General features: G+C 38.8%; 1 protein-coding gene across 1 annotated transcript in view; it reads left to right on the top strand.

Annotated features, from left to right (window-relative positions):
- Positions 1–25,209, top strand: part of pcdh11 (protocadherin 11) — a 261,233-nt gene that overhangs the window by 86,536 nt on the left and 149,488 nt on the right. The window contains exon 4 of the mRNA XM_079839534.1: positions 16,290–16,349. Within this exon, the coding sequence (XP_079695660.1) occupies positions 16,290–16,349 (60 nt within the window). The remainder of the gene's footprint in view (positions 1–16,289; positions 16,350–25,209) is intronic.

The following is a 25,209-nucleotide window of genomic DNA, read 5'->3' as shown; positions in this document are numbered from 1 at the left end:
ATGACAGTCTGGCCCGTGCTTATTGAATTCAGGCCTCGTATCAGTCACAAACCCAAATTCCCCTTATTTCTTTTGGGGGAGTAGAAGCCCCCAATATGATAAATGTACAGTACGGTCCTTTGATTGTATGGCCGAGGCAGCCGCTAAATTATACTGCTCAGTTTGAGGGCTCCAAGTTGCCTAAGGCTTTTAAATTGCTAATGATCAACTGTGAAGAAGCACTTTGATAGCAGTGCCGGGGGACTTTAAAGCAGATCTACTGTTGTGTGCGAAGCACCCGCTTCACACTGGAAACCCTGTACCATTACTCTTTTAGAAATAGGCGATGTCAAAAATGGAAACAGGAAGAAAAATCCAAGAAAAAAAAAAAAGAATAAGTGGCCCAACCCACTCCAAAGGCAGACATGCTGCATGCATAAGTATTATAGCATTAAGGAAGACACATCTGACAACTGCAGCGAGTACTAACCTAGTAGTGTGACTGTTTCATTGTAAACTTGGCCTGTTACGCTCTTTATTTTACACAACTGTCATCACGTTCTCACATTATATGGTGCCACAGCTGCTAAGATCTAAGGACTGCAGCAGGTTTTTTTCTCTTCTTCTTTTTTTTTTCGCTTCACAAGATCAAAAACATGGAAGTCACGTGATCAAAAGCATCTGATTATCCATTTAAGTACAGACCTTTTTTTAATCCCTCAGAGAGAAATGTGGGTGTTGTTGTTGCTTCCTCATATATATATATATATTTTTTGTGCTTTTTCATATTATAACTAAACAACTAAATAAAAAATGTGTCATAAATAGAGACAACAAAATCAAGAGCATGCAAGGGTTGTGCAACTTATTTAACGCTCAGTACTCTTGAGTGTCAGCCAGGAAGTAACAAGTACAAAGTCTCCCAGTGTGTGAGGAGAATGTTACTGGGCCAGAGCATCCTCACTGTGCCAGCCTGCCAGAAAAGCCCTGCTCCTTATTTTGCCTTGGGTGAATAGTGCTCTTGTTTGTGAGTTTAAATGGGAGTCGTCTGAGATCGCGGTGAGTCTTCTCCACCTGGTGCCTAGCGGAGAAGACAAGTTAATGTGACGACGTCAGACCCTCTCTTTAAGATTGCTTTTAAGGTGAAAAGTACTTCGGCGCTCGCTCCTGCCAATTCTCAGCCTGAGGCTTTTTATCTCACTAGGGCTGGCTGAGAGAGAGAGAGAGAGAGAGAGAGAGAGAGAGAGAGAGAGAGAGAGAGAGAGAGAGAGAGAGAGAGAGAGAGAGAGAGAATTATTTGCGTTCTTTTAGGAGCTGTGTTGCCAGCACCATCAATATAAAACAGAAAACATTACTGCATCGGCAACAACTGATTGGCTCATTTGTTGGTGGTGTTGCATATACCAGTCAAAGATTTTGAATAATTCTGAAAAAAATTGTTTTTACATTTTTGAACACAAAATGAGTAACACAGTAATATTGTAATATATAGTAATATAGTGAAATGTTATTACAATTTCAAATAACTGTTTCCTGGTTTAATATATGTTCAAATGTAATGTATTCCTGTGATGGCAAAGCTGAATTATCAGCATCATTACTCCAGTCTTAAAGGATTAGTTCACTTCAAAATGAAAATTTCCTGATATTTTACTCACCCCCATCTCATTCAAGGTGTTCTTTCTTTCATCAGTTGAAAAGAAATGCAGTTTTTTGAGGAAAATATTCCAGGATTTTTCTCCACATAATGGAATTTGATGGCAACCAACAGGTTGAAGGTTCAAATCAATGCAGTTTCAAAGGGCTTCAAAGGGCTTCAGAGGCTCTGCATGATCCCAGACGAGGAATAGGGTCTTATCTAGTGAAACAATCAGTCAGTTTTGCCCCAAGCGAACATGCGAAGACTAATACAAATGCCCTTTACCAAAAAAAAAAGTCTTCGCACGTGCGCTTTGTAAACACGGGGCGGTACTTCTGCCTACGTCTAATGTGACTTTTACGACATGATTAGGTAATCCGTGGTGCGACCCAGAGCAGCGCAAGATGAGCAATTTAGGTTAAAAAGTATATCTTTTTTTTTTTTTTTTGAAAATGACAGATCGTTTCACTTGATAAAACCATATTTCTCATCCTGGATCATGTAGAGGACTTTGAAGCCCTTCGAAGCCCTTTGAAACCGAAACACATTGATTTGGACCTTCAACCCATTGGTTGCCATAGAACTGCATTATATGAAGAAAAATCCTGGAATGTTTTCCTCAAAAAATGTAATTTCTTTTCGACAGAAGAAAGAAAGACATGGACGTCTTGGATGAGATGGGGGTAAGTAAATATCAGGAAATTTTCATTTTGAAGTGAACTGAACTCTTTACCCGCCAGTGTTTTTAAAAAAAAGTTGCCAGCCACCGGCAGGGTTTTTTTACAAAAATGTACTCGCCCATATAATATTTTGTTGCATGAATATCTGAGCATGCAATATATCAAAAGAAAGAGAAGACCCTCTGCTTTTAAACAAACCAACAAAAAAAATTGTATTCTAGCTTTATGCATTCTTTTTTATCAATACTTTAATATGAGTAAGTTTAATAAAAAAGCAACATTTTGATCATGTTTTTGTTAAAGACTACATTCAGATCAGATTCAGAGCGATGATCAAACACATCAAAATTCCATGTTTGGCGGGGAAAGAATTAACCCTCTGGAGTCTGAGCTGTTTTGGGGCTCTGCTTTTTCAGTTGCTTATAAACACATTAAAGGGTTACTTCAGCGATTAGCATTAAGCTTTGTATAAGTAGAAACCAGGTAGTATATTCAAATTATGGTACTTTTCCCCCTCATATCCCCCTGAAATGAGAAAATTATGCATTTTATTTCTGGAAAAAATCATCCGATGACGCAAATATCGTCATTTTGTGCCATCCATCCATCCATCATCTTTCGCTTATCCGGGGCCGGGTCGCGGGGGCAACAGTCTAAGCAGAGACGCCCAGACTTCCCTCTCCCTAGCCACTTCCTCCAGCTCTTCCGGGGGAACCCCGAGGCGTTCCCAGGCCAGCCGGGAGACAGAGTCCCTCCAGCGTGTCCTAGGTCTTCCCCGGGGCCTTCTTTCGGTGGGACGTGCCTGGAACTCCTCCCTGGAAAGGCGTCCAGGAGGCATCCGAAATAGATGCCCGAGCCACCTCAGCTGGCTCCTCTTGATGTGGAGGACCAACGTCTCTACTCTGAGCTCCTTCCGAGTGACAGAGCTTCTCACCCTATCTCTAAGGGAGCGCCCAGCCACCCTACGGAGAAAGCTCATTTCGGCCGCCTGTATCCGGGATCTTGTCCTTTCGGTCATGACCCACATCTCTGGACCATAGGTGAGAGTAGGAACGTAGATTGACCGGTAAATCGAGAGCTTTGCCTTACAGCTCAGCTCCTTCTTTACCACGACAGACCAGTACATCGACTGCATTACTGCAGAAGCTGCACCGATCCGTCTGTCAATCTCCCGTTCCATCCTTCCCTCACTCGTGAACAAGACCCCAAGATACCTGAACTCCTCCACTTGAGGCAGGAACTCTCCACTGACTCTGAAATCTGACTCCTGCTGCGTCTGTGCCGTGCCTTTCGTTCGGTTCACTCACACTTTATTGGAAAGACACGTTCAGTTTTTAGTCTCTAACTGAACAAAATTATTGTATTAGTATGAAAATCAAAACGACGGTGGGGGCGATGTCCTGGTGGGCAAGTGATAACCAGTGGCCGTGGCTTTGAGAGTGGCCTGGTAGGGCAGCGAAGCAAGTGCATTCTGGGAGTTGTTGTCTTTCATCCACATGAGGCAAAAATACAATTTCTGTCTTTTCTCAGTCTAGAAGGCACCAAATTCAAAAATAATTTCACATTTCTGCATAATGAATGAACTTCAGGTATGTGACTAAGAGAGCAACAGGACAAAGGAAATACATTTTGTTATAGTTTATTTAGTCAACAAAGGCCTATTATATTTTAAAGGTCCTGTACTTCGTGATCCCATTTTTCAAACTTTAGTTAGTGTGTAATGTTGCTGTTAGAGCATTTATAATACCTGTAAAATTATAAAGCTCAAAGTTCAATGCCAAGCGAGATATTTTATTTAACAGAAGTTCCCTTTCAAAGCCTACAGCGAACGGCTGGTTAGGACTACATCCTGGTATTTCCTGCTTTAATTACGTCAGTAGAGCAGTATGTCGACTAACCTCCGCCCACAAGAACACGCGAAAAAGGGGGCGTGGTCTTGTTGCTCCCGCGTGGAGAATAGGAAGTGTTGCGTTCGTTTGCGTTCGTATAGTTTGTTTGTTGCCATGTCATCGAGACGCTGTTATTTTCATCCCGGAGTCAAGTCACCTTTGTTTGGCTTTCCCAGGGACGCTGTACTTAGAGATCATTGAGCGCATGCATCCCCGTTATGGTAAGAGGCGTGACCTTTCCGGTAACGTGCGCTCTGCGTGCGCTAAGCTGCTGTCGAATCACAACACGGGAACGCTGGCACAATCAGAACTCGTTACGTGTTTCTGAAGGAGGGACTTCATAGAACAGGGAAATCTTTCAAGCCGTTTTGAGGACAGTGAAAACAGCAGTATACAGATAAGTAAATTGTGTGAAAAATACTGTTTTTTTACACGCGAAACATGAACACATGTTATATTGCACACTGTAAACACAATCAAAGCTTCAAAAAAACACGAAAAACGGGACCTTTAAATTATCTATTTAGCATTTTTTCTTGTTTCCAGTCCAAATATCAAAAATGAGTCAAATAAGATAAGTAAAATGTTCTGGGGAAAAGAAATCTAAATGAAGTGAGTTTTTGCTTAAAACAAGCTAAATTATCTGCCAATGGGGTAAGAAAAATAATCTTATTTCTGTTTGGGACAGAAACAAGAAACGAGATTTCAATCAAAAACAAGATTTTTTTTCTTACCCCATTGGCATATAATTTAGCTTGTTTTAAGCAAAAACTCACTTTTTTATTTGATTTTCAACAAAACAAGAAAAACTTTACTTATCTAGTAAATGCATCTTGACTAGAAAAAAGACACAAATTCTAAGAAGAGCATTTTTTGCAGTGTACCATTTGTAATGTTTTTGAAAGAAGTCTCATGCTAAAAAAACAGTAATATTGTGACACTGAACACAATTCAGTATTCAATAAATACAAATAACTGAATAATTGGTAATGATGAATGTTATAAGTAAAATATTTGGGATTTAAACCAACATAATGCAATGCAATTATGATGTCAAAGAGTAATGTGTGAATTCAGGTTGATTGGGGCACTTTTTTCACAGTCATTTCAATGGCAAACATTTTCTGAATCATTTGATTTTGTAAACGATCAGATACACACAATACTCAAATATCATTTTGAGTTTCGGTTCATTTATGAGACACGCCATCATTGTGTGTATGACGTTTTATGTTGCAGCAGGATTAATACTTAAACAATCTTTTTGCGTTTAATATTCACAGATGCTAACAAAATAAACTTAGCCTACCTTATAATCAGCAGCTGAATGAGGTGAGCTGAATTATTCCAGGATTATTCCTCAGCATGTCTCAAAACGATGTAGCTGAAGTATAGCACTACACTTGATGTGTTTGTTTGAGTTGATGTGTGGGCGTTGACGCATGGATCTTGTAGTGGCCACATTAGCGGATAATGATACCCTCGCGAACGACTGACATCTCTCTCTTTTCAAACAGATTAAACACAGAATATTTGTTTTTGATTTGATTTACATTATTTAAAACCTGACATTTCAACATTTCTTTAGACATATGTCTCATGTTTGTGAAACAAGTATTCACTAAGCTAGAGTTCCTTTTCTGAAGACTATCTCAATGAAAATCTTTCTGAGAGAGGCTGCAGATCACGTAAGGGTATCATGTTTGTTTTCTTTATTTTGCAAAAAGCACAACAATTTTGTTTTGTTTTTTGTGACTGTACACAAAAAATAAATATAAATTTAACAGATTATAATGATTATAACACTTGCCTGACTGATAAAAAAATGACAGAGTTATTTGAGTCTCTTTGGCATTGATTATAAAAAAAGCGAGTCGATCGCGCCGGTGCGACGGCCGACTCGAGGGGGTTAACTGTCACATAATCCTCCACAATTTGGTGCTTAATAATTATAAAATGAAAAATCATTATACATTAGGGGTGGAACGGTACAAGTATTCGTACTAAACCGCTTCAGTACAGGGCTTACGGTTCGGTGCACGTGTGTACTGAGTGGTACGAATGAAATCTTTAACAGTTAATAGTCGGCTTGTTTTAAGCTCGGAACATACTTCAATCCGAGTTCCCACATGAACATATGAAGTATTCTGTCCATTTTATAACGGAATTAAAACGATAAATGCCGTTTTGATGCTCTTTAATGTGACGTGACAGATCACTGTATAGGCGCGTCAGTTCGAGTGGTGGCACGAGCGAATGCAATCATCTCTTCCTAGTGAAAGAATAAACATGAATCAACAGCTGAAGGTAGGTTTAGGATACATTACAACTTACTGAAACCTATCATATGTCATGTAATCGCTCAATCAGTGTTTCAACGGCGGAAAAACATCAATAAAACTGCTTGTAAACAATGTCACGTAGCATTACATTTACCTCAGAAGTCATTCAGTGTCCACAGCTGTTAGTTCACTAGAGAATAATCATAGAAATATTGTAGAACGATGTATCATGTTGCAATATTCAATTAACGATTTTAAAATGTAGGCTAAGTGTCACTAATTAAACAAGTATATGTTCAGCTAATTGTCAGTCTCTTACATGTCTGCATCTCGAAAGATTGCAGAATTCAAGCGACAAAGTTCCGGAGGAGCACGTTCAAATGCTAGTCAGCCCGAGAGGAGGCATATATACACACAGCTGACTCACCTAGTTAGCTCAACAGTTTTCTGCATCCCTCCGCCACCCGACGACTCACTCTCGGCTGGTTCCTATTCCCAGCCAGGGAGACAGGGGAGTACTCTGGGTTTGGGCTAAATTATGAGCTCGGACAGCACACCAAATGCTTGTTACTCTTTTACTCTATTCAACTGCCACAGGTAATCAGACATTATTTTCTTTTTCATTTATATATTTTCAAAGATTTATTTTTGGCATTTCTTTTGGTCTTAGTGATATAGGGGGTCCTCTTGACAACTCCTAATTTTTCAGATATTTAAGAGCTGGTTTTAGAACTAAAATGCTTTGTGAAATACTCTTAGAGCAAAAATTTAGGAGTCCTAAAATTAGGACTGACATGCCTATAATTTTTTCTCCTAAAAAAATTATAGAGTTTCTCCTAAATCGGCAAGTTAGGAGCTACATTCAGCCTTAAGATGTTTTGTGAATATGGCCCCAGTTGAGTAAGGTATATTCATCGTAAGTTCATTGTAAAGCATGATCTATTGTGAATGGTCATGTTATTAGGTTGTTGTAACCGTGTGGGAATTTTTTTTCAAAGTACCGTGTCTATTAATGATTATAGCTATAGTAACATCTTCAACTAGTCAGCTTGAGATCGTTTCCATCTAAACTGGTTATTACAGCTCTTAAACCTAGTAGTGAATGTTTTATGAGAGGTAGGATAACCATATTCATCCACACATTCACTCAAAGCCAAAGCACAACCAAAACAACGTTCTTCTGCAAAATGCATGCAGTTACATGCGTACCTTGTAATGATATTTCATAATATTTAGTTATAATATTTCATAATATTACAGTTTTGATAAAAAAAATGCAGCCTTGGTGTGCATAAGAGACTTTTTACAACAACATTAAAACAATCCTATTCCAAACATTTGACCGGTACTGCACATCTCTGTCATTTTCTTTAGGTTTCATAATAAATGCACGCATGAACACGACCAGATTAGATTAGCTGTGATGAAATATTCATGCTTTGTATTTAAACCCCTGCAAAGCAGTAATAAATGAACATGTTTGCTATGAACTGCTTTGTTTTGCTCAGCTTGAGAATGAAATGTGATTTTTAATGCAGCTAATCCTTTTAAAACACATAGCAGGCTCATTATGGCCTAAGGATACAGTAGTGTCTGTGTGAGAGAGCGTTTGCGTGGCTGTGTTTCTTTACCTAGCTATGTGTATGTGACAAAATTTGCTTTATCTTTGTTGGCAACCGTAAATAAAAAAATATATCATTCCAAATTAGATCTTGGCTATTATGTGGCCCACAGCACTTTTGAGCACTTTTATTATACAGATAAACACACTCATGCATACCTATGCCATTTTATGAAACAAGTGCCTTTACCCTACCAGCTTGAAATGGCTTTTTTTTTTTTAAATAATAATAATAATTTGTTAGATTTATATAGCGCTTATCTGGGTCCTCAAAGCACTTTACATTTAGAAGGGGGGAATCTCCTCAACCTCCTAAAGTAATTGTTTTGTAAGATTTTTGCATAGAAAACTAATGTGTTTTGCATGTTTTAATAAACTGGATTGTGCCTTTTCAAGCTATATTAAACAATTTTAATAGAATATGTTGGGATATAATATGTTGAAAACTAATGGTTGACAGTTTATAGACTAATTTCAGATTTGTGAAACTACAAGTTGCTTTTCAGAAAACAAATTAAATGCAGATTTTTGAGCAGAGATCATGGTAACAAGGTTGACATTTTAAAACCATTGAAGAATTCATAGTTTTCACGTGACGTCACATGCTTGAATGCCCACCTGGAGGGCAAAACAAGGCTTTCCTCCGTTGCCCACTAGTCATTTTTACCAGGTTTGAAGTCAGTATTAATGCAGTAAAACTTTGATATTAAAATACCAAATTCAATATACACCTTATACACCTTGATGTTGCATACTTTGTACAGGAAAGCAAATGAACACAGAATATTAGTGCAACACAATTTTTCTTGTTAAGTGTTTTCCCATCGAAAACCATTATAAAGAAAACGCGTTGCATTCATATTCTGGGCTCATCTGCTCGCCTGTATACGCATCATCAAAAAGGTGTAAACTGATTTGATCTTTTAATATCACTGTTTTAGTACATTACAGCACTTTAAGAGTGGGTTGCACAAATAAGGATTCTTTAGCCTGTCGCCGGTTCACCCTCCGTCTGCTGCTTGATCAGCTCTTTAATTTTAACTGTTTTACTGCAAAATTTATCTGTGTTTAAAATTAAGTGGTGCAACAACTCGATTTAAAATAAAACCCATATCAACAAATCCTAGATTAGTGTTAAACTTTGCTTAATTGAATCCTTATTGGTGCAACTCACCCTAGTGTTTTTCACGTTAAGCGTTTTAAAAAACGTCCCGCTGTTTTTAGTGACTGAAATACTGCAGCAGGTGCTGTACATGCATGGATCAAACGTGCATCTTGTTCACATAGTTTTGTTTTAAGATGGAAATTTGACAGGCTTGTGCTGCAGTTCTATGGAGTTTTATGGCGGTTTTGCCCTCCAAGGTTTCTGCGACAGTCACGTGACTGAAAACTTTGAATTGTGATATTTGTAAAAGTTTATACTTTTATACTATTTATACTTATAAAAAAAAATGTAATGGTAACAGGTTTTACACACCACCATCATAATACATTATTGGAACTAGGGCTCCATTTGTTTGATCAAAACACATTAAAAACAGTAATATTGTGAAATATTAGTACAATTTAAAATAGGATGTGCTGAACAAACAAGTCCGATCCATGTGCGGCAAACCCCAGTGATGGGAAACATAAATCAGTTAAATTAATCCGACTACGCCCTCCTGGTGAAGGACCAGGGAAATACTCCCAATAAGGACACAGGTAAGTTTTACCAATTGAAGGCAAAGGAATAGGTAGGGAGACAGGGTATCGTTACAAAAATATATTTTATTATAAAAAGTATTAAAACTCTCTCTCATGAGACATGTCCAACATCACAATAATTCTCCAGAGCCAGGTTTCGCGGGAACAAGGCAGGCCGGCTGCAACTCAGGAGGTCGTTCAAACCCACCTCAAATTCACACCAAATCAGACACCACGCGCACACACCATTAAGGAAGTTGTGTCAGCACACTCAGCACACCGTGAAACACACCACCGAATGAAGCTAGCCTCCCCTGTTCCACACCAGCTCCTGGAGTGAAAAGAAAAACACATTAACAACAGTCACAACCACAAATGTACAAAAATTACACTAAATAAAAACCAAAATAACTCACAACAGGTACAGTAAATCCGTCTATAGGCCAGCGTTTAACACTTGCAATTGCCGCTACTGAGAGCAATACACAATACGACAGTAAGTGACCATGGGATTTAAAATGAACACAACGTAGCGAACTCCGCCACAAACTTGCCACAGTGCAGACACCACCAACACCACTCTAAACTATAAATAGTGCATAATATAATACAGCACAGCCATAAGAGGCTCATATTACACCATCAGCAGGATCTCAACATACCTGTACAGGAATGGGGACGGGAAAGGAAGTGCCAGGGAGAAAGCAAACCCTGAATCAACAGGACCGAATCCGTCAAAATAAAGGTCCTAAAATACTACAGCCGCATGCACCTCATTGGTTTACCAACCATACCCAGGCAGGCCAATAAGAGAAGTCACTTACCTGGAAGCCCCACCTTGCAACTTACAGGACTTAAAGGATCTGCTGCCAACATCTTGGAGCCAGATACCACAGCACATCTTCAGGGGTCTAGTGGAGTACATGCCTCAATGGGTCAGGGCTGTTTTGGCAGCAAAATGGGGACCAACACAATATTAGTCATAATGTTATGCCTGATCAGTGTGTGTGTATCAGTGATGCGCGGGTCAATGTATAAACAACCCGCACCCGACCGACGTTTTCAACTAACCCGCCCGCAACTCGGACCGCAAAAAAAAAAGAAGAAAATATTGTACCCGACCCGCTTCCTGACCCGCATTTTTTTAAAGTAATAAATGCTCATCGTAGCTCATTGGGCCATTGAGAAAATGTTTCAGGCCCTGACGTGGTGCGCTCAGAGGTGCAGCGGCGAGAGCAGGCAGTTCTTGAGGCGGCCCATCATTTTCCATTTCAGCTGTCTAGATGCATACTATTGATGAACGCGATGTTTATGTTTCGACCCGGCTTGAAGGTCATCAGCAGGTCAACTGCGAGAAAGCCCTTAAGAGCTGGTTTCACTTTCTTATGCCAGCTGAGTGATGTAGTTGCTTTTGAATAGAAGCTTCAACTAAATTAGGCTACATGTTTATTACATAACACTAGACTATATCATACAGCATTCAGAAAAAGAACAGTTTGCGCTCCTAATGGATTGATTTATTCATTTATTTTGTTTCATTTTCTTAACAATTAAGATGCTGCATGTGTTTATCCAGTCTAATCGATGTGTGCGTCTCTCCCCTGACAACAAAAATCCCGCCCCCTCTCAGAAAATACATAAAACTGACTTTTCTGAGCTATATGCGCTTAAAAGTAGCCTATTAAAATGGCACAATGGCATTGCTCAGTTCAACGTGTTGGGAAAGCGGGCATTTTGTCCCGCGTCAGTAGCCTATTTATTAAAAAGTTAATAACGCTCAACATTCAAAAGGAAAATAAGGATGACCCGACCGACCGCGACCCGAATATCATTAAAAATTATTTTGGATGACTCGTTACCGCGGGTAACCGCGGGTGACCGCAGGCACCCGCTCATTTTGGATCAACCCGCGCATCACTGGTGTGTATATATATATATATATATATATATATATATATATATATATATATATATACATATATATATAATGTAATTTATTCCTGTGATGATCTCAATGTTGAGTTGCGCTGCTCAATATTTTTTGTGGAAATACTATACATTTTTGCCAGGATTCTTTGATTAATAGAACAGCATCTATTTTAAATATAAATCTTTTTGTAACATAAATGTTACTGTCACTTTTGATCATTTCAATCAAGTGTCCTTGCTGAATAAAGAAACAAAACACACACACACACACACACACACACACACAAAACCATACTGACCCTAAGCTGTTGAATGGTATTGTATTTTATTTCCATTTGCTGATACAGCTAGGCATATTAAGAGTTGAAATAATAGTTATTCATTGTTAAAAAATTGCATATCTATAAATGGGACACAAGTGGAACCCAGTTTGTAGAATGAATATTGTGGTCGTCATAGCTTCCAGAGGACATTCTTCTTCTTTTTTTCTTCCACACGCAGACCGATGCAGCTGTAGAGCTAAACTCAGGCTCAGAATACCTGTGCCTCTAACTCATTACAAAGGCCTAATTGAGACTTCCTCCAGCTCTCAAGACCAGTCTAAAAGAAGGGGCTTCACACTGCTTAGCAAATGAGCACACCAGGAGCAAGAAACCTTGGTGTCTTGATGCACTTGTGGGAGGCTGTCGTGTCAAAGAGCACCCCTTTATAGCAATGGCACATTGAATGTCAGTCAGCCTCAACACTGCTGGCAAGGAGATTACGGCTCTTTGCAGCCTACCGCTTGCTCTCTTTTCTCCTCCACTACCATTTGGAGAGGAAAACATTCAGCAGAGTGAAGTGAAGAAATCACTGCCATGGCTTGTTTTGGGGAGGAACAGCAGAGAGCTTTAATATTAGCAATTTGGCATCTCGATAAAAACTAATTTGTCTCTGTACTGTGAAGCAGAGATGTAACACGTAATGAGAAGAGATAATAAATTTGCCTTCTATCTGGCATTTTCCATCATGTTTATTTGACTGCACTTCACAACCTTGACAAAATCACATTTTGCTTTCACAAGTTTACTTTCGCTGCATGAATTATGGAGAGAGCTGAGAAGGAAGGAAGATACCAATAAAGATTTTCTTGTAAGAAAGCGACCATTTGAAAACCATTCCCTACATCCGCACTTATTTTACAGAGTTATCCGCTCTCCAAAATAACAGCAGAGCACTGAAGTCATCAGCTTGTACCCGTGCAGTTATGTCGCATTTGCATAGCCTAGGCTTTCAGTGCAACATATAATTTCGCCGCACATTACAGAAAGGCCATTCAGTTGAACACACTGGGTCAACACTGCCTGATAATGGTGGCTATGTACCTGCAAATGAATAAAGCCCCAGTGGTGTGTGTGTGTCTGTCGTCTATGTCAAATTTTAATGGGATCATATATTATTTAAACATGCAGGACAAGTTAATACACTCCGCGCAGCATACCTGTCATATTAAATAATTAACCGTGGCTGAGCAAAACATTAAACAGGAAATAAAGCATTAACACCAATGCAATTTTTACAAAGATTCCGTTTTTACTTCTCTTCAATATGTTTTTGTTTCATAACTGTTGCCCAGTTTATTTAAGCAACATTACACCAGCAAGAGGTGTTGTTCTGGATATCAGCACGACTGTGATTTGGCTGTCGACACAAAGCCAGAGGGTAATTAATATGCAGTTCTGCAGCATGCTTGATATCGCTTTTAATACAAAAGTTCTATTGAACAATAACCTCCGTTTCAGACACAATTGACAAGTTATTTATTATATATTTGTCTCCACCAATGAAAAATAATCCAAGCAATGCACAGAAAACCAGATTGGAACACATATTGCTCTTTTTCTACAGTGACCATAATACAATTAGTGAGTCTCCAGCAAAACAGATGCTCTGACTTTAAAAACTAATCTTGATGCACATTTCAAACTGTCAGTATGTGTATAAGTGGTGGAGAATTTTTTGTGACTCGTTCTGCAGATTACATCATTACGACAAGCTGCTGGCAACAAGTTACTTTTTTGTGCTACACATTGAATCATTCATTCGACTGATTTGTTCAATCCTACAACTGGCAGTCTTTACGACCTAGTCATCAAACCATTCTCTCAACCTATTCATTCAGCTACACTGATTCATTCATTATTGAATCATTGAATCAATCACTCACCCAATTTGTTCAACTGTTTTGATGGAATGGGTTAGGCACAGGTTAGGCTCCAGCATCCCAGTGACAAGCAGTTTGGAAATTGATAGAACGATTTGTTCAAATGCACTGATTCATTCAGGAGTGAGTCATTGAATAATTCACTCAACCAAGTATATTCAATTGTTCTGATGGACTGGATTAGGCGCTAGTTAGTCTCCAGCATCCTAGCGACAAGCAGTTTGGAAATTAAAAGAACAATTTGTTCAAATGCACTGATTTATTCAGGAGTGAGTCATTGAATAATTCACTCAACCAATTCGTTCAACTGTTCTGATGGAATGGGTTAGGCGCTGGTTAGGCTCCAACATCCCAGCGACAAGTGGTTTGGAAATTGATAGAATGATTTGTTCAAATGCACTGATTCATTCAGGAGTGAGTCATTGAATAATTCACTGAACCAAGTATATTCAATTGTTCTGATGGACTGGATTAGGCGCTGGTTAGGCTCCAGCATCCCAGCAACAAGCGGTTTTGAAATTGATAGAACGATTTGTTCAAATGCACTGATTCATTCAGGAGTGAGTCATTGAATAATTCACTCAACCAATCCGTTCAACTGTTCTGATGGAATGGGTTAGGCACTGGTTAGGCTCCAGCATCCCAGCGACAAGCGGTTTGGAAATGAATGGATTGATTTCTTCAAATGCACTGATTCATTCAGGAGTGAATCATTGAATCATTCACTCAACCAATTCATTCAACTGTTCTGATTGCCTTTGGTTAGGCACTGATCAGGCTCCAGCATCCCGGCGACAAGCGCTTTAGAAATTAATAGATCGATTTCTTCAAATGCACTGATTCATTTGTTCTCGAGTCATTGAATCATTCACCCAATTTGGTTTGCTGATTCATTCAGGAACTAGTAAACACCACTGCTGTGTATTGTTTGGAGATGCAGTGGTTCTGCTTTGCCTGATTTGGAACTATTCGCTGGTAGAGCAAAGGAGTAACCAGCAATGTGTCTAAAGTTACTAAAGTGTCTAAATGTGTCTAAGTTACTTAGAATTAACTTATTGTTTATTTATTGTAAAATGTTGTATAAAATATCATACTCACAATCAGAATAGCGATGTTTTTCGTGTACCATGTAGCGCAAACTGTACTGTTCTTAACAGTGCTTAATAGATGTTTTGACTGACAAAAGTAGAGCAGACACAGGTCAATGCGAGTGATGCTGACAGCAGCTCTCCTGAATAAACATGTTGTGTCCTCTGAGCTGCCCTTGCAACCAGGAGAATGTGTATTTTATTAGTCTCCCCCCACTTGAGCTCATGTGCCAGCTCTGCTCAGGTTACGATATCATGTTTTGTTTAAAACTAGCTCATTAAAGGAAAAACTGTCTCCAGGAGTGTATGAGTCAGGATGAAGAGGAGAAGAATGATTCTTTAATTGGTCAATTGCACAAAAAAAAAGTACAATTGTGTAACCTATGTCTCTGTAGATCCTCTTTGCAAGAGTGGCACAAAACTCCTTTCTATTATCTCAGACGCCAAGGGCTGACCATGCAGTGTTTGTCTTTTACCCGACAGTGGGTGTGAAGTGAGGTTACCACACAGCCGATGCTGACTTCTCTAAGTGCTGATGAAATATAGATGTTGAAGTCTGGACCGCTCAATGTTTCATCTCTCTTGGTGATACCATAAGGAAGCCATTAATAGTGTCAGAGAGCATTAGTTCTACAAAAAGAAGATAACTGGATGTAAGAGAATGACTGGCAGCACCTGCTTGGAATCAACTGGGCGTCCCTCAAGTATAAGGGAGAGAAGTTTGTCCCCCGCTGTGCGGGCTCGACTGCTTATTGTTCCTCATATGTATGCGAGGTCACTTCAAGATGGTCATTTCCCCCTGCGCTGCCTTTGTCAGTGTGCAGAGGCCCTGCATCATGCATAATCGCAAACAGCAGGACCATCTGTTGTTGCCTTGTTGACTTACCTACGTGCAACCTTTTTAGTGTTGGTTTTCATGTATCAGTCTGATGTAGCACCATATTTACAATATGCTAATTGGTTAATGAAATCCTGTTTGAGAACCTTTGCATATGTTATGAAGCCTGTGCTATGTGCTACGCTCATGTTTTCGGCATTAGGGGCGCAGGAATAGTCTTGCATTGAGAAGTTTTGCTGTAGCCATCTGTTGGCGGTAAATTCCACCAGCGCAGATTGATGACCTTAACCTTTATTCACTCAATTGGCTTTTCCATTTCTTCAGAAAAAGTGTACGTAATAGGTCACTTTGTTCTACCTTATTACGAAACATGCAATTTATAGGAACTGTGTTTGAATGCAACAGTTTTATTCTAACTAAAATAACTAACACAGAGTGATTTGTTTCTCTTCTAGAACCAGAGCCAGACCCCAGATAAAACATTCCCTCTTGTCCCAGCCACGTGCCCTCACAAGGTAAGTCACTGTCTTGCTAATGGTTCTGCTTATTAGAGGCATTGTATTTTCACTGTGTGATAAAGCTGTTGCAGTATAGGCCTACTGCACCTCTGTAAAGCATTGGTTCTCAACTGTTCTACTACACACAGAGAAGGGAAAAACTATTTTAAAATGTGACTTTGTTGTCTTGAGTCTTGAGAATTCCTCTAGCTCAAACAGTAGAGCATGGTGCCAAGGTCATGGGTTTAACTACTACTTTATATTAATGAATTACAAGAATGTGATGCATAAATTCACTTGTAGCTTTTAAAAGGATTGATTTTATTTTATTTTGAGATGTACTAAATAATACAATTAACAGTGTCATTCAATTATCAGTGTCTTGAGAGATTAAGAGATTGAGAACATTAACTAAGGTGATGGCAAAGTAAACGCATATCCAATAAATATCCAACATTGATATACATTAAATATTCACTGACACATATCAAATATGATTTTATTTTGTATTCCTAAAGAATATTAAATTATGCCTATCAGTTCCTGGCAATATTAATAAATATTAGCAATTTAATAGATGTTGATGACAGTTTTCTTTACTTTTATATGATTTTGCCACTGTGTTGGGTCCCCACTTGGTTTGTGTCCTAAAGCAAAACCATTGAGAACTACTGCTGTAAATAATATATATATATATATATATATATATATATATATATATATATATATATATATATATATATTGGTGCAATAAATTCATGATTTATTTAAATTATTTAGATTAGGGTCCAATTTTCACTATTAACTAATTATTAACTACGACTTTTGCCTCAATAAACTACCAATTGCTGCTTATTAATAGTTAATAAGGTAGTTGTTAAGTTGAGGTGTCATGCAAAATAAGTTGAGGCATAAGGCATTAATATGTGCTTTATAAGTACTAATAAACAGCCAATATCCTAGTAATAAGCATGCTAATAAGCATATTTAGGGTAAGATTTGGACCCTTATTTAAAGTGTTACCCTTTTTTTATCTGGAAGATCATCTTATTCTGCGAATATTTCAAAATGCATTTACTTATTTATTTTGCTTGAATACGTTGAAATAGAACAACATTTATTTTTTCTCCACACCGCCATGTACCAGAGCAAGGAGGCATGACAGCAGATATTTCCTTTTTATTGTGTCTTATCTCAGGTTGTAAACAAGACCCTGAATTAAACCATAATATTGCTACAAGATGTCAAATTATCTGTGATTTCATGCTTTTTGGGTTTAGGATTTACCAAAACAGTGACAAGAATCAGTCGTGTTCTTTGTGTAGATGAACAAAAAGCAAGTATATTTTCCTGTTTGAAAGCTGGCTGCCTCTGCTTTTGAGCAGTTTTTCACACGGCCTATGTGAGAAATGCAATAATGTGTTATATTGCCAAACCTCGCACTATTGTCGGTCCACTATCCCCAAATGTGCCAAAGTGCTCATTTCCTCTTCTGGTTGACTGGGCAGGTCAAGCAAAAAGCAAAAACCTTGCAAAAAAAGTCAGTCAAAGGCAGGCATTGGCACATCTGACAGCCTGCCAGCAAACGGTCCAAAACCGGCAACCCCTAATATACCAACTGCCATCAAAAGTGACTTGAAGCTGCAAGAGAAAGCCACAAAATATTTATACAAATCAACCCCAGGGCTCATTGTGAGATGTATGAAAAGGCAATCAGCTTTGTCCTGAACCTCTCGGCACACAACAGGGCTCTAATTGCTGACCCGTCCTTCACACGAGCCTGCGCGCTTCACCCCTGTCGAGATCACCTCTAAAAACACGTTCTATACAGTGCTGATGCGCTCGAACTCACCTGCTCGACACCCAGGCTGCAGCGTTTTGTCCTTGAAATATGGAGAGCGTTGCAATTCCCATGTTGCTGTCAGCTCTCCTTGAAACAGCTGATTTGGATGGAGGTAATGAAGGGATGCCACCGATTTGTGATGGCGTTAACGTTTCCCTGCGACCAGCAGAACATAATCTCTGTCTCGTCGCTTCCCATTAGCGCCTGTGATCTGCACAAACCAATATGCAAAGAAAGCAATGGAGCAGTGGAGTAATTTGGCATGTCACTCAGCTCTGAATGAAAGTATAATGGCTAAACGGTTAGATATGATTTCTGTAATAGGAATGTTGTACTGTGTGGCACTAAGACCGTTCCTATTTTCTTTGCTGGTATTGTATGCATTTACAATGAAAGGGAGCTAATGAACAGAGAGCTTTTAAAAGCTCCGTGATTAAATGGAAAGGAGAGGGGAAGAGAAGGATGACGGGAGAACGAGAGAGCGAAGCCGAGGGGGGTGGAGAGAACACTAAGTATACATAATTGCTGCTTGACACATTGGCCAAATTCTGCTGTGCCAGAATTGGAGTGAAGATGATTAACGGCTGTCCGTGTGGGTGGGCAACTTGGTCACCCAGGGCTTCTAGTTTCCATAGCAATTGTACTCCAAAGGCCATGCATTACATTGTGAGAGTCCCTGAGGCCTGAGCATTGTTAAATTCCCCAATAATATCTTACATTATGCGTTTGTCCTCTCAGCAGTAATTCATTCCAGCCACTGCGATTCACAATAGGTCAGTAGTGAAAGTGGAGAGAGTCCCAATTTCAGACCTCCTACCAGAACGTGAAGGAAGGCACACCTCAACGCTTAACGTTGATGAAGTGGCCCCGGCTTGAGGAAAGTGATCATTTGTCTGACATTACAGCAGGCACGTCTGCTCTGCCGATCCAACGGACGACCCGGCTGATATTCTGCAGGTATTTAAACACCATTCATCAAGGCAGCGAGTTAACCCTAGCAGGCGCCATATCGCAGAGCAGCCCCGTCGAGCCGCCAAAGCAGATGGCAGATGGAGTGCAGAATTTGACCCTTCCCTCCCTTTGCGCAATGCATGCGGAACCCTGGCACGAGCCGCCTGATCTGGGCATGGTGCGACCAACTTACCCCTCCGTGCAAACACAGACACATATTCCATCTGCGGGAGGGAGGGAGGGGTGTTGTTGCTCTCTCCTTTTCCCCCGCACTGAAATTGGACCTCATGACCACACAATCTTCCACATCCTACTCAAAATGGTGTTTTGAACTTGGGGAAACCGGTGGTGAACAAGCACATCTTAAAAATGATTCATACTAGATAATAAATGGAAATCCCTCCAGCCATGCAACAACAGGCTAGTCATGCAGCAATTAAGCTTCGTAGCATGCAAAACTCAAGGCAGTGTGCTCTGCATTCATATGCTATTCAGGAGGGAGTAGGCGTGATGCTGGAAGACAAGCAGCAAAATGCCCAAACCCATACCGCCGTCTCAGCGTGGTGCCTGAGGATGCTTTGGCGGACATCTTCAGACAAACATGTAGTAGAGCTGGAAAAACTCACAATTGGAAAGGTCAGTTGTGACCTCTGGGTGCAGGGCTATGCTGAGCCTGTCACTAGCAAGCACAGCATGTTCATGTCAAAAAGAGAAAAGGTACACCAGCCGCCCAACTCTCTGAGTATGCCATGCAGCAGGTTGCGTGCGCATGCATCTGTGTTAAGGATATTTATAGCTGTTTTGATTCAGGTTCTTATTCAGATTTTCCTCCCCGGTTCATAACATACCAAGACAAAATGATGTTCGATTCTGTTAACAGGGCTGCAACTAACGATTATTTTGATAATCGATTAGTTGGCCGGTTATTTTTTCCTGATTAATCGATTTATCGGATAAAAAGCCATTTTTTTTATTTATTGGCAAAACACACTATTCCACATCCTGTCCAATGCTGTCCTTCAAACACACGTGTCAGCTGAGAGCTATGAAAACATACATAGTGAATATATCTACCATTACATAAATTAACCATGGTTTTACAATGAACAAAACAAACAATAATATTATCAGTGGCGTAGGCAGAATTTTTTTTTTGGTTGGACCTGGGCAAAAGTGAGCAGGCACTTTCACATTTGTCACTGTCAACAACTGTAGCGACTACCTGTCCACATACAAAACATGAGCAGCGGTTACAACAAACGTTAGGCACTTTATTTCCACTTTTCGAATATTTTCTTCATTTTTCATTGAAAATAAACACATTTCCGATCTGATATGTGATGGGAAAAGGAAGTACAGCGAGCTCGGCAAAAGCCGGATTCGAAAACTTTGTGCCACATACCTTACCCCTACACTATCACAACTGACATACACTGTGTTCCTGGCTTTACAGAATTAACCTGCGCTTGGAATTGAAAAGTCTTACTGTTACTTGTGGCCTGATGGATGGGTTCTCTCCCGCGTCAATGCAAGTTTTTAAAAGTCCTTTCGAATTTTGTATCGCTGCTGTTTATCGATCACACAACTGCAAATTATAGGCTAAGTAAATAGGTGAATAGGTGAAAACACACTTCAAGAACTCACAGGCGCGAGCTGCACAAAATACATGAGACAGCCTGACACCTAATTGCCTAACACAGCTGTCAATCAAACTCATCAAGCATAATGCAAAAACCATGTAAAACACATTTTATTTATTTTAGTATTTGAGATGTAATAATTTTGTAATTACATTAAACAACTGTTAATTTAATAAATATTATTATATTTGTATAATAAACTGGGGGGGCCTAGTCATCATAGTGGGCGGGCCTGTGCCTGTCAGGCCCTCTGGCTACACCTCTGGTTTAACTATATGGTATTTGTGTGGTTATACAAATGGTTATCAATACTGCATAATTTTCGTAAGGGTATGTTTGTGCTATACATTATGTGCAAAAAAAGTTACTAAGCAAATCCCTACATTAAAATGATATTAAAGAAGAAAAACACAAACTCAGTGTTAGCAGATAAGAGGAATGTTCTGCAGGAACACACACACACACACACTCTATGGAAAAAGTAACCTGTTACTGTCATTTCTTTATCCTGTTGAAACTTCTTTCATTTATATTAAATTACACACTGTTATCCCTTTACAGTTCCTAATCTCATAAAATACTTGAATTACATGTTGACCTTTAAAACTACATTTAGCGCCTAAAGCAGATATTTCAGCTAAATTAACGTTTTTGTATGGAGACAGATTAGACTCATGAATAATTCACGCAAAAAACAAGATGCGCACATGTGTAGCCAATTTCACACGAATGAAACCAAATTCATGTGCACAAAAAACAATTCACGTGCGCAAAATAAAATTATACATTCATAAAACACATTTCACAAATGCAAAACACAATTCGTAGATTTACAACTGTGCACAAAAACTTTAGAATGTTTAAAATGTACAAGTTCATCCTGTAATGTGAATGTGCAAATCGTCATTCACGTGTGAATTGTCTTGGATTTGTGTGTGTGTGTTTTTGAGACTTTCCTTGCAGAGCTCTCCTCCCACCCAGATCAGTCGTACGCTTTAGCCAATCAGATTTAATCTTATCAATCGGCCAATCATAACCGCGTGAGGGTCATAACCGCGTCATCAGTGTTTGACCACAGTTAGAGATCATGGCTAAGATCATGGCTAAGCAGCAGAGGTATGTGCTGTTTGATCGGTTCATTTCTGTGTTTACTGAAACTAAGATGTTAGAGATCAGTTGAAGCGATAGTTTATTAACTGCTGTGTGAAAATAAACATTTATTTTAAGTATTGATGGATTCTTATGTTTATTTTATCAAGAATTATGCATATGCATACCATACACATGTAGGCTTTTAGATTCATAAATTGATGTATACGTTTTATTAATTTGAAAGTTTATTAATCCTTTAGGAATAAAACCTATATGAAATGACTTGGCCATGATTAAAGAGATAGTTCACCCAAAAAAAAAACCTCACCCTCAAGTTGTTCCAAACCTGTATGAATTTCTTTGTTCTGCTGAAAACAAAGGAAGATATTTGGAAGAAAGTTTGTAACCAAGCAGATCTCAGTCCCCATTGACTACCATAGTAGGGAGAAAAATACTATTGTAGTCAATGGCTGCCGAGATCTGCTTTGTTACACACATTCTTCCAAATATCTTCCTTTGTGTTCAGCAGAACAAAGACATTCATACAGGTTTGGAACAACTTAAGGGTGACTAAATGATGAACTGACAATTTCAAGTATGAAGAAGCACAACATGTAGTACAGAGAAATGTATACATATTCTATAGTTGTGAGATTGGCTGACTAACAGTTTGAAGCTGGGTTACAAGTTCTTAGGAAGCACAATGTCATTGCATGGCTGGTCAGTGATGTTAGTGGTAGTGGTAGCGTTCCAGTCAGTGTTTTCTTTTCTTCTAAAGTAGATAGATGTTTATGGCCAAATGATACATTTAAGTGCAATACATCAGGTGAAAGTTAACAAATGAAATGTGTTCAATCTAGTCATCACTAGACCTTTCTCTGTCAGAACACATCAGATTTTGGTTTGATATTTAATGCAGTCAGCACATAGTACAAGAGGTGCAGATAGAGGTAGAGCAGGAAGCAGGATAGTAATTGAATATAGTTTACTGAGTAATCTTAGTTGCATGATGTTAATTGCATCTCTATGATCAGTATGTCTTTGTCTGGTCAGCATAAAAATTGCTTTTTTTGCTAGGCAAAGTAAAATTAATGCTTCACAACATTGTCCCGTGTCATTAAAAACCTTGAGATGACAATACAGCACAGAACATGAATCTATTGTGGTGAATTGTACAAGTGTAGTGAATAGATTAAGACATATACAAAGTATAAAATAGAATAAAGAAACACGAATTTAGATGTTTGTGACTTCTATCCAGATGTCAAGCCAAAGGTGTGTAATCCTGAAAAATACAGGGGAAAAACAACTATGTAATAATAATTTAACACTGTATACTGTTGCACAAATGGCTAAATCTCTTCATCACTAAACAATGAGTGCTCATAAAAATATTTCTCGATGAGGCCAGTGCTAAGTGGGAGCTATTGGCCACACAGATGATTGTTTTGCAGTCATTTGCGTGACTGTAACAGAGAGAGCTGTCTGAGGGGCTCTGTATCTGCAGCTAAAATACAACAAAACAAGCATAATTTCCTCTTCATATGGGACATCTGATCACCACAGCAGTTACTTACATCTGTTAATATTTTATAAACTATCACTTCAACTGATCTCTAACATCTTAGTTTCAGTAAACACAGAAATTAACCGATCAACCTGCACATACCTCTGCTTCTTAGCCACGATCTTAGCCATGATCTCTAATTGTGGTCGAACGCTCATGACGTAACACCCAGGTCGCGGTTATGATTGGCCGATTGATAAGATTTAATCTGATTGGCTAAAGCGTAGGACTAATCTAAGTGGGAGGAGAGTGCTGCCAGGAAAGTCTCAAAAATACACACACACAAATCCAAGGCAATTCACACGTGAATGACGATTTGCACATTCACATTACAGGATGAACTTGTACATTTTAAACATTCTAAAGTTTTTGTGCACAGTTGTAAATCTACAAATTGTGTTTTGCATTTGTGAAATGTATTTTATGAATATATAATTGTATTTTGCCCATGTGAATTGTTTTTTGTGCACGTGAATTAGGTTTCATGAATGTGAAATTGGCTACACGTGTGCATCTTGTTTTTTTGCGTGAGTTATTAACGCGACTATTCTGCTTCCATAATAATACGAATCGTTATCGATGATTTTCATTATCGATTATTATTGATTTTATTGACTAGTTGTTGCAGGCCATTCTTTTATTTTGATTTTTTGTTTTTGTTTTGTCAGAAGTATTTTATAAAATAAATGAAGTAGACTACCCTAAAAAGTTTGGGGTCAGTAAGATATTTTTTTTTTCTCGTTTTTTCTTTTTCTTTTTTAAGAAATCAACACTTTTATTCAGCAAGGGTGCATTCAATTCATCATAAAAAGTGACAGTTAAAAAAAATACTATTTCAAGTAAATGCTTTCTGTTTTCTTTCTGTGCATCAAATAATTCTGAAAAAAGGTATCATGGTTTTCACAAAAAAAGTGTGCAGCACAATTGTTTTTAACATTGATAATAAATCTTACTTGAGCAGCAAATCAGCATATTACACTGATTTCTGAAAGATCATGACACTGAAGACTGGAATAATGATGCTGAAAATTCATCTTTACCATCACTATACTGGTGCTGGTCATATAATTAGAATATAATCAAAAAGTTGATTTATTTCACAAATTCCATTCAAAAAGTGAAACTTGTATATTATATTCATTACACACACACTCAAATGTTTATTTTTTTTAATGTTGATGATTATAACTGACAACTAAGGAAAATCCCAAATTCAGTATCTCAGAAAATTAGAATATTACTTAAGAACAATACAAAGAAAGGATTTTTAGAAATCTTGGCCAACTGAAAAGTATGAACATGAAAAGTATGAGCATGTAAAGCACTCAATACTTAGTTGGGGCTCCTTTTGCCTGAATTACTGCAGCAATGCAGCGTGGCATGGAGTCTGTGGCACTGCTCAGGTGTTATGAGAGCCCAGGTTTCTCTGATAGTGGCCTTCAGCTCTTCTGCATTGTTGGGTCTGGCATATCGCATCTTCCTCTTCACAATACCCCATAGATTTTCTATGGGGTTAAGGTCAGGCGAGTTTGCTGGCCAATTAAGAACAGGGATGCCATGTTCCTTAAACCAGGTACTGGTTGCTTTGGCACTGTGTGCAGGTGCCAAGTCCTGTTGGAAAATGAAATCTGCATCTCCATGAAGTTGGTCAGCAGCAGGAAGCATGAAGTGCTCTAAAACATCCTAGTATACTGCTGCGTTGACCTTGGACCCCAGAAAACACAGTGGACCAACAGCAGCAGATGACATGGCACCCCAAACCATCACTGACTGTGGAAACGTTAC

The sequence above is a fragment of the Gobio gobio genome (assembly GCF_949357685.1).
Source record: "Gobio gobio genome assembly, chromosome: 16".
NCBI lineage: Eukaryota > Metazoa > Chordata > Actinopteri > Cypriniformes > Gobionidae > Gobio > Gobio gobio.
The sequence above is the reverse complement of the archived record's forward strand: the minus strand, read 5'-3'. Positions and strand labels throughout refer to the sequence as shown.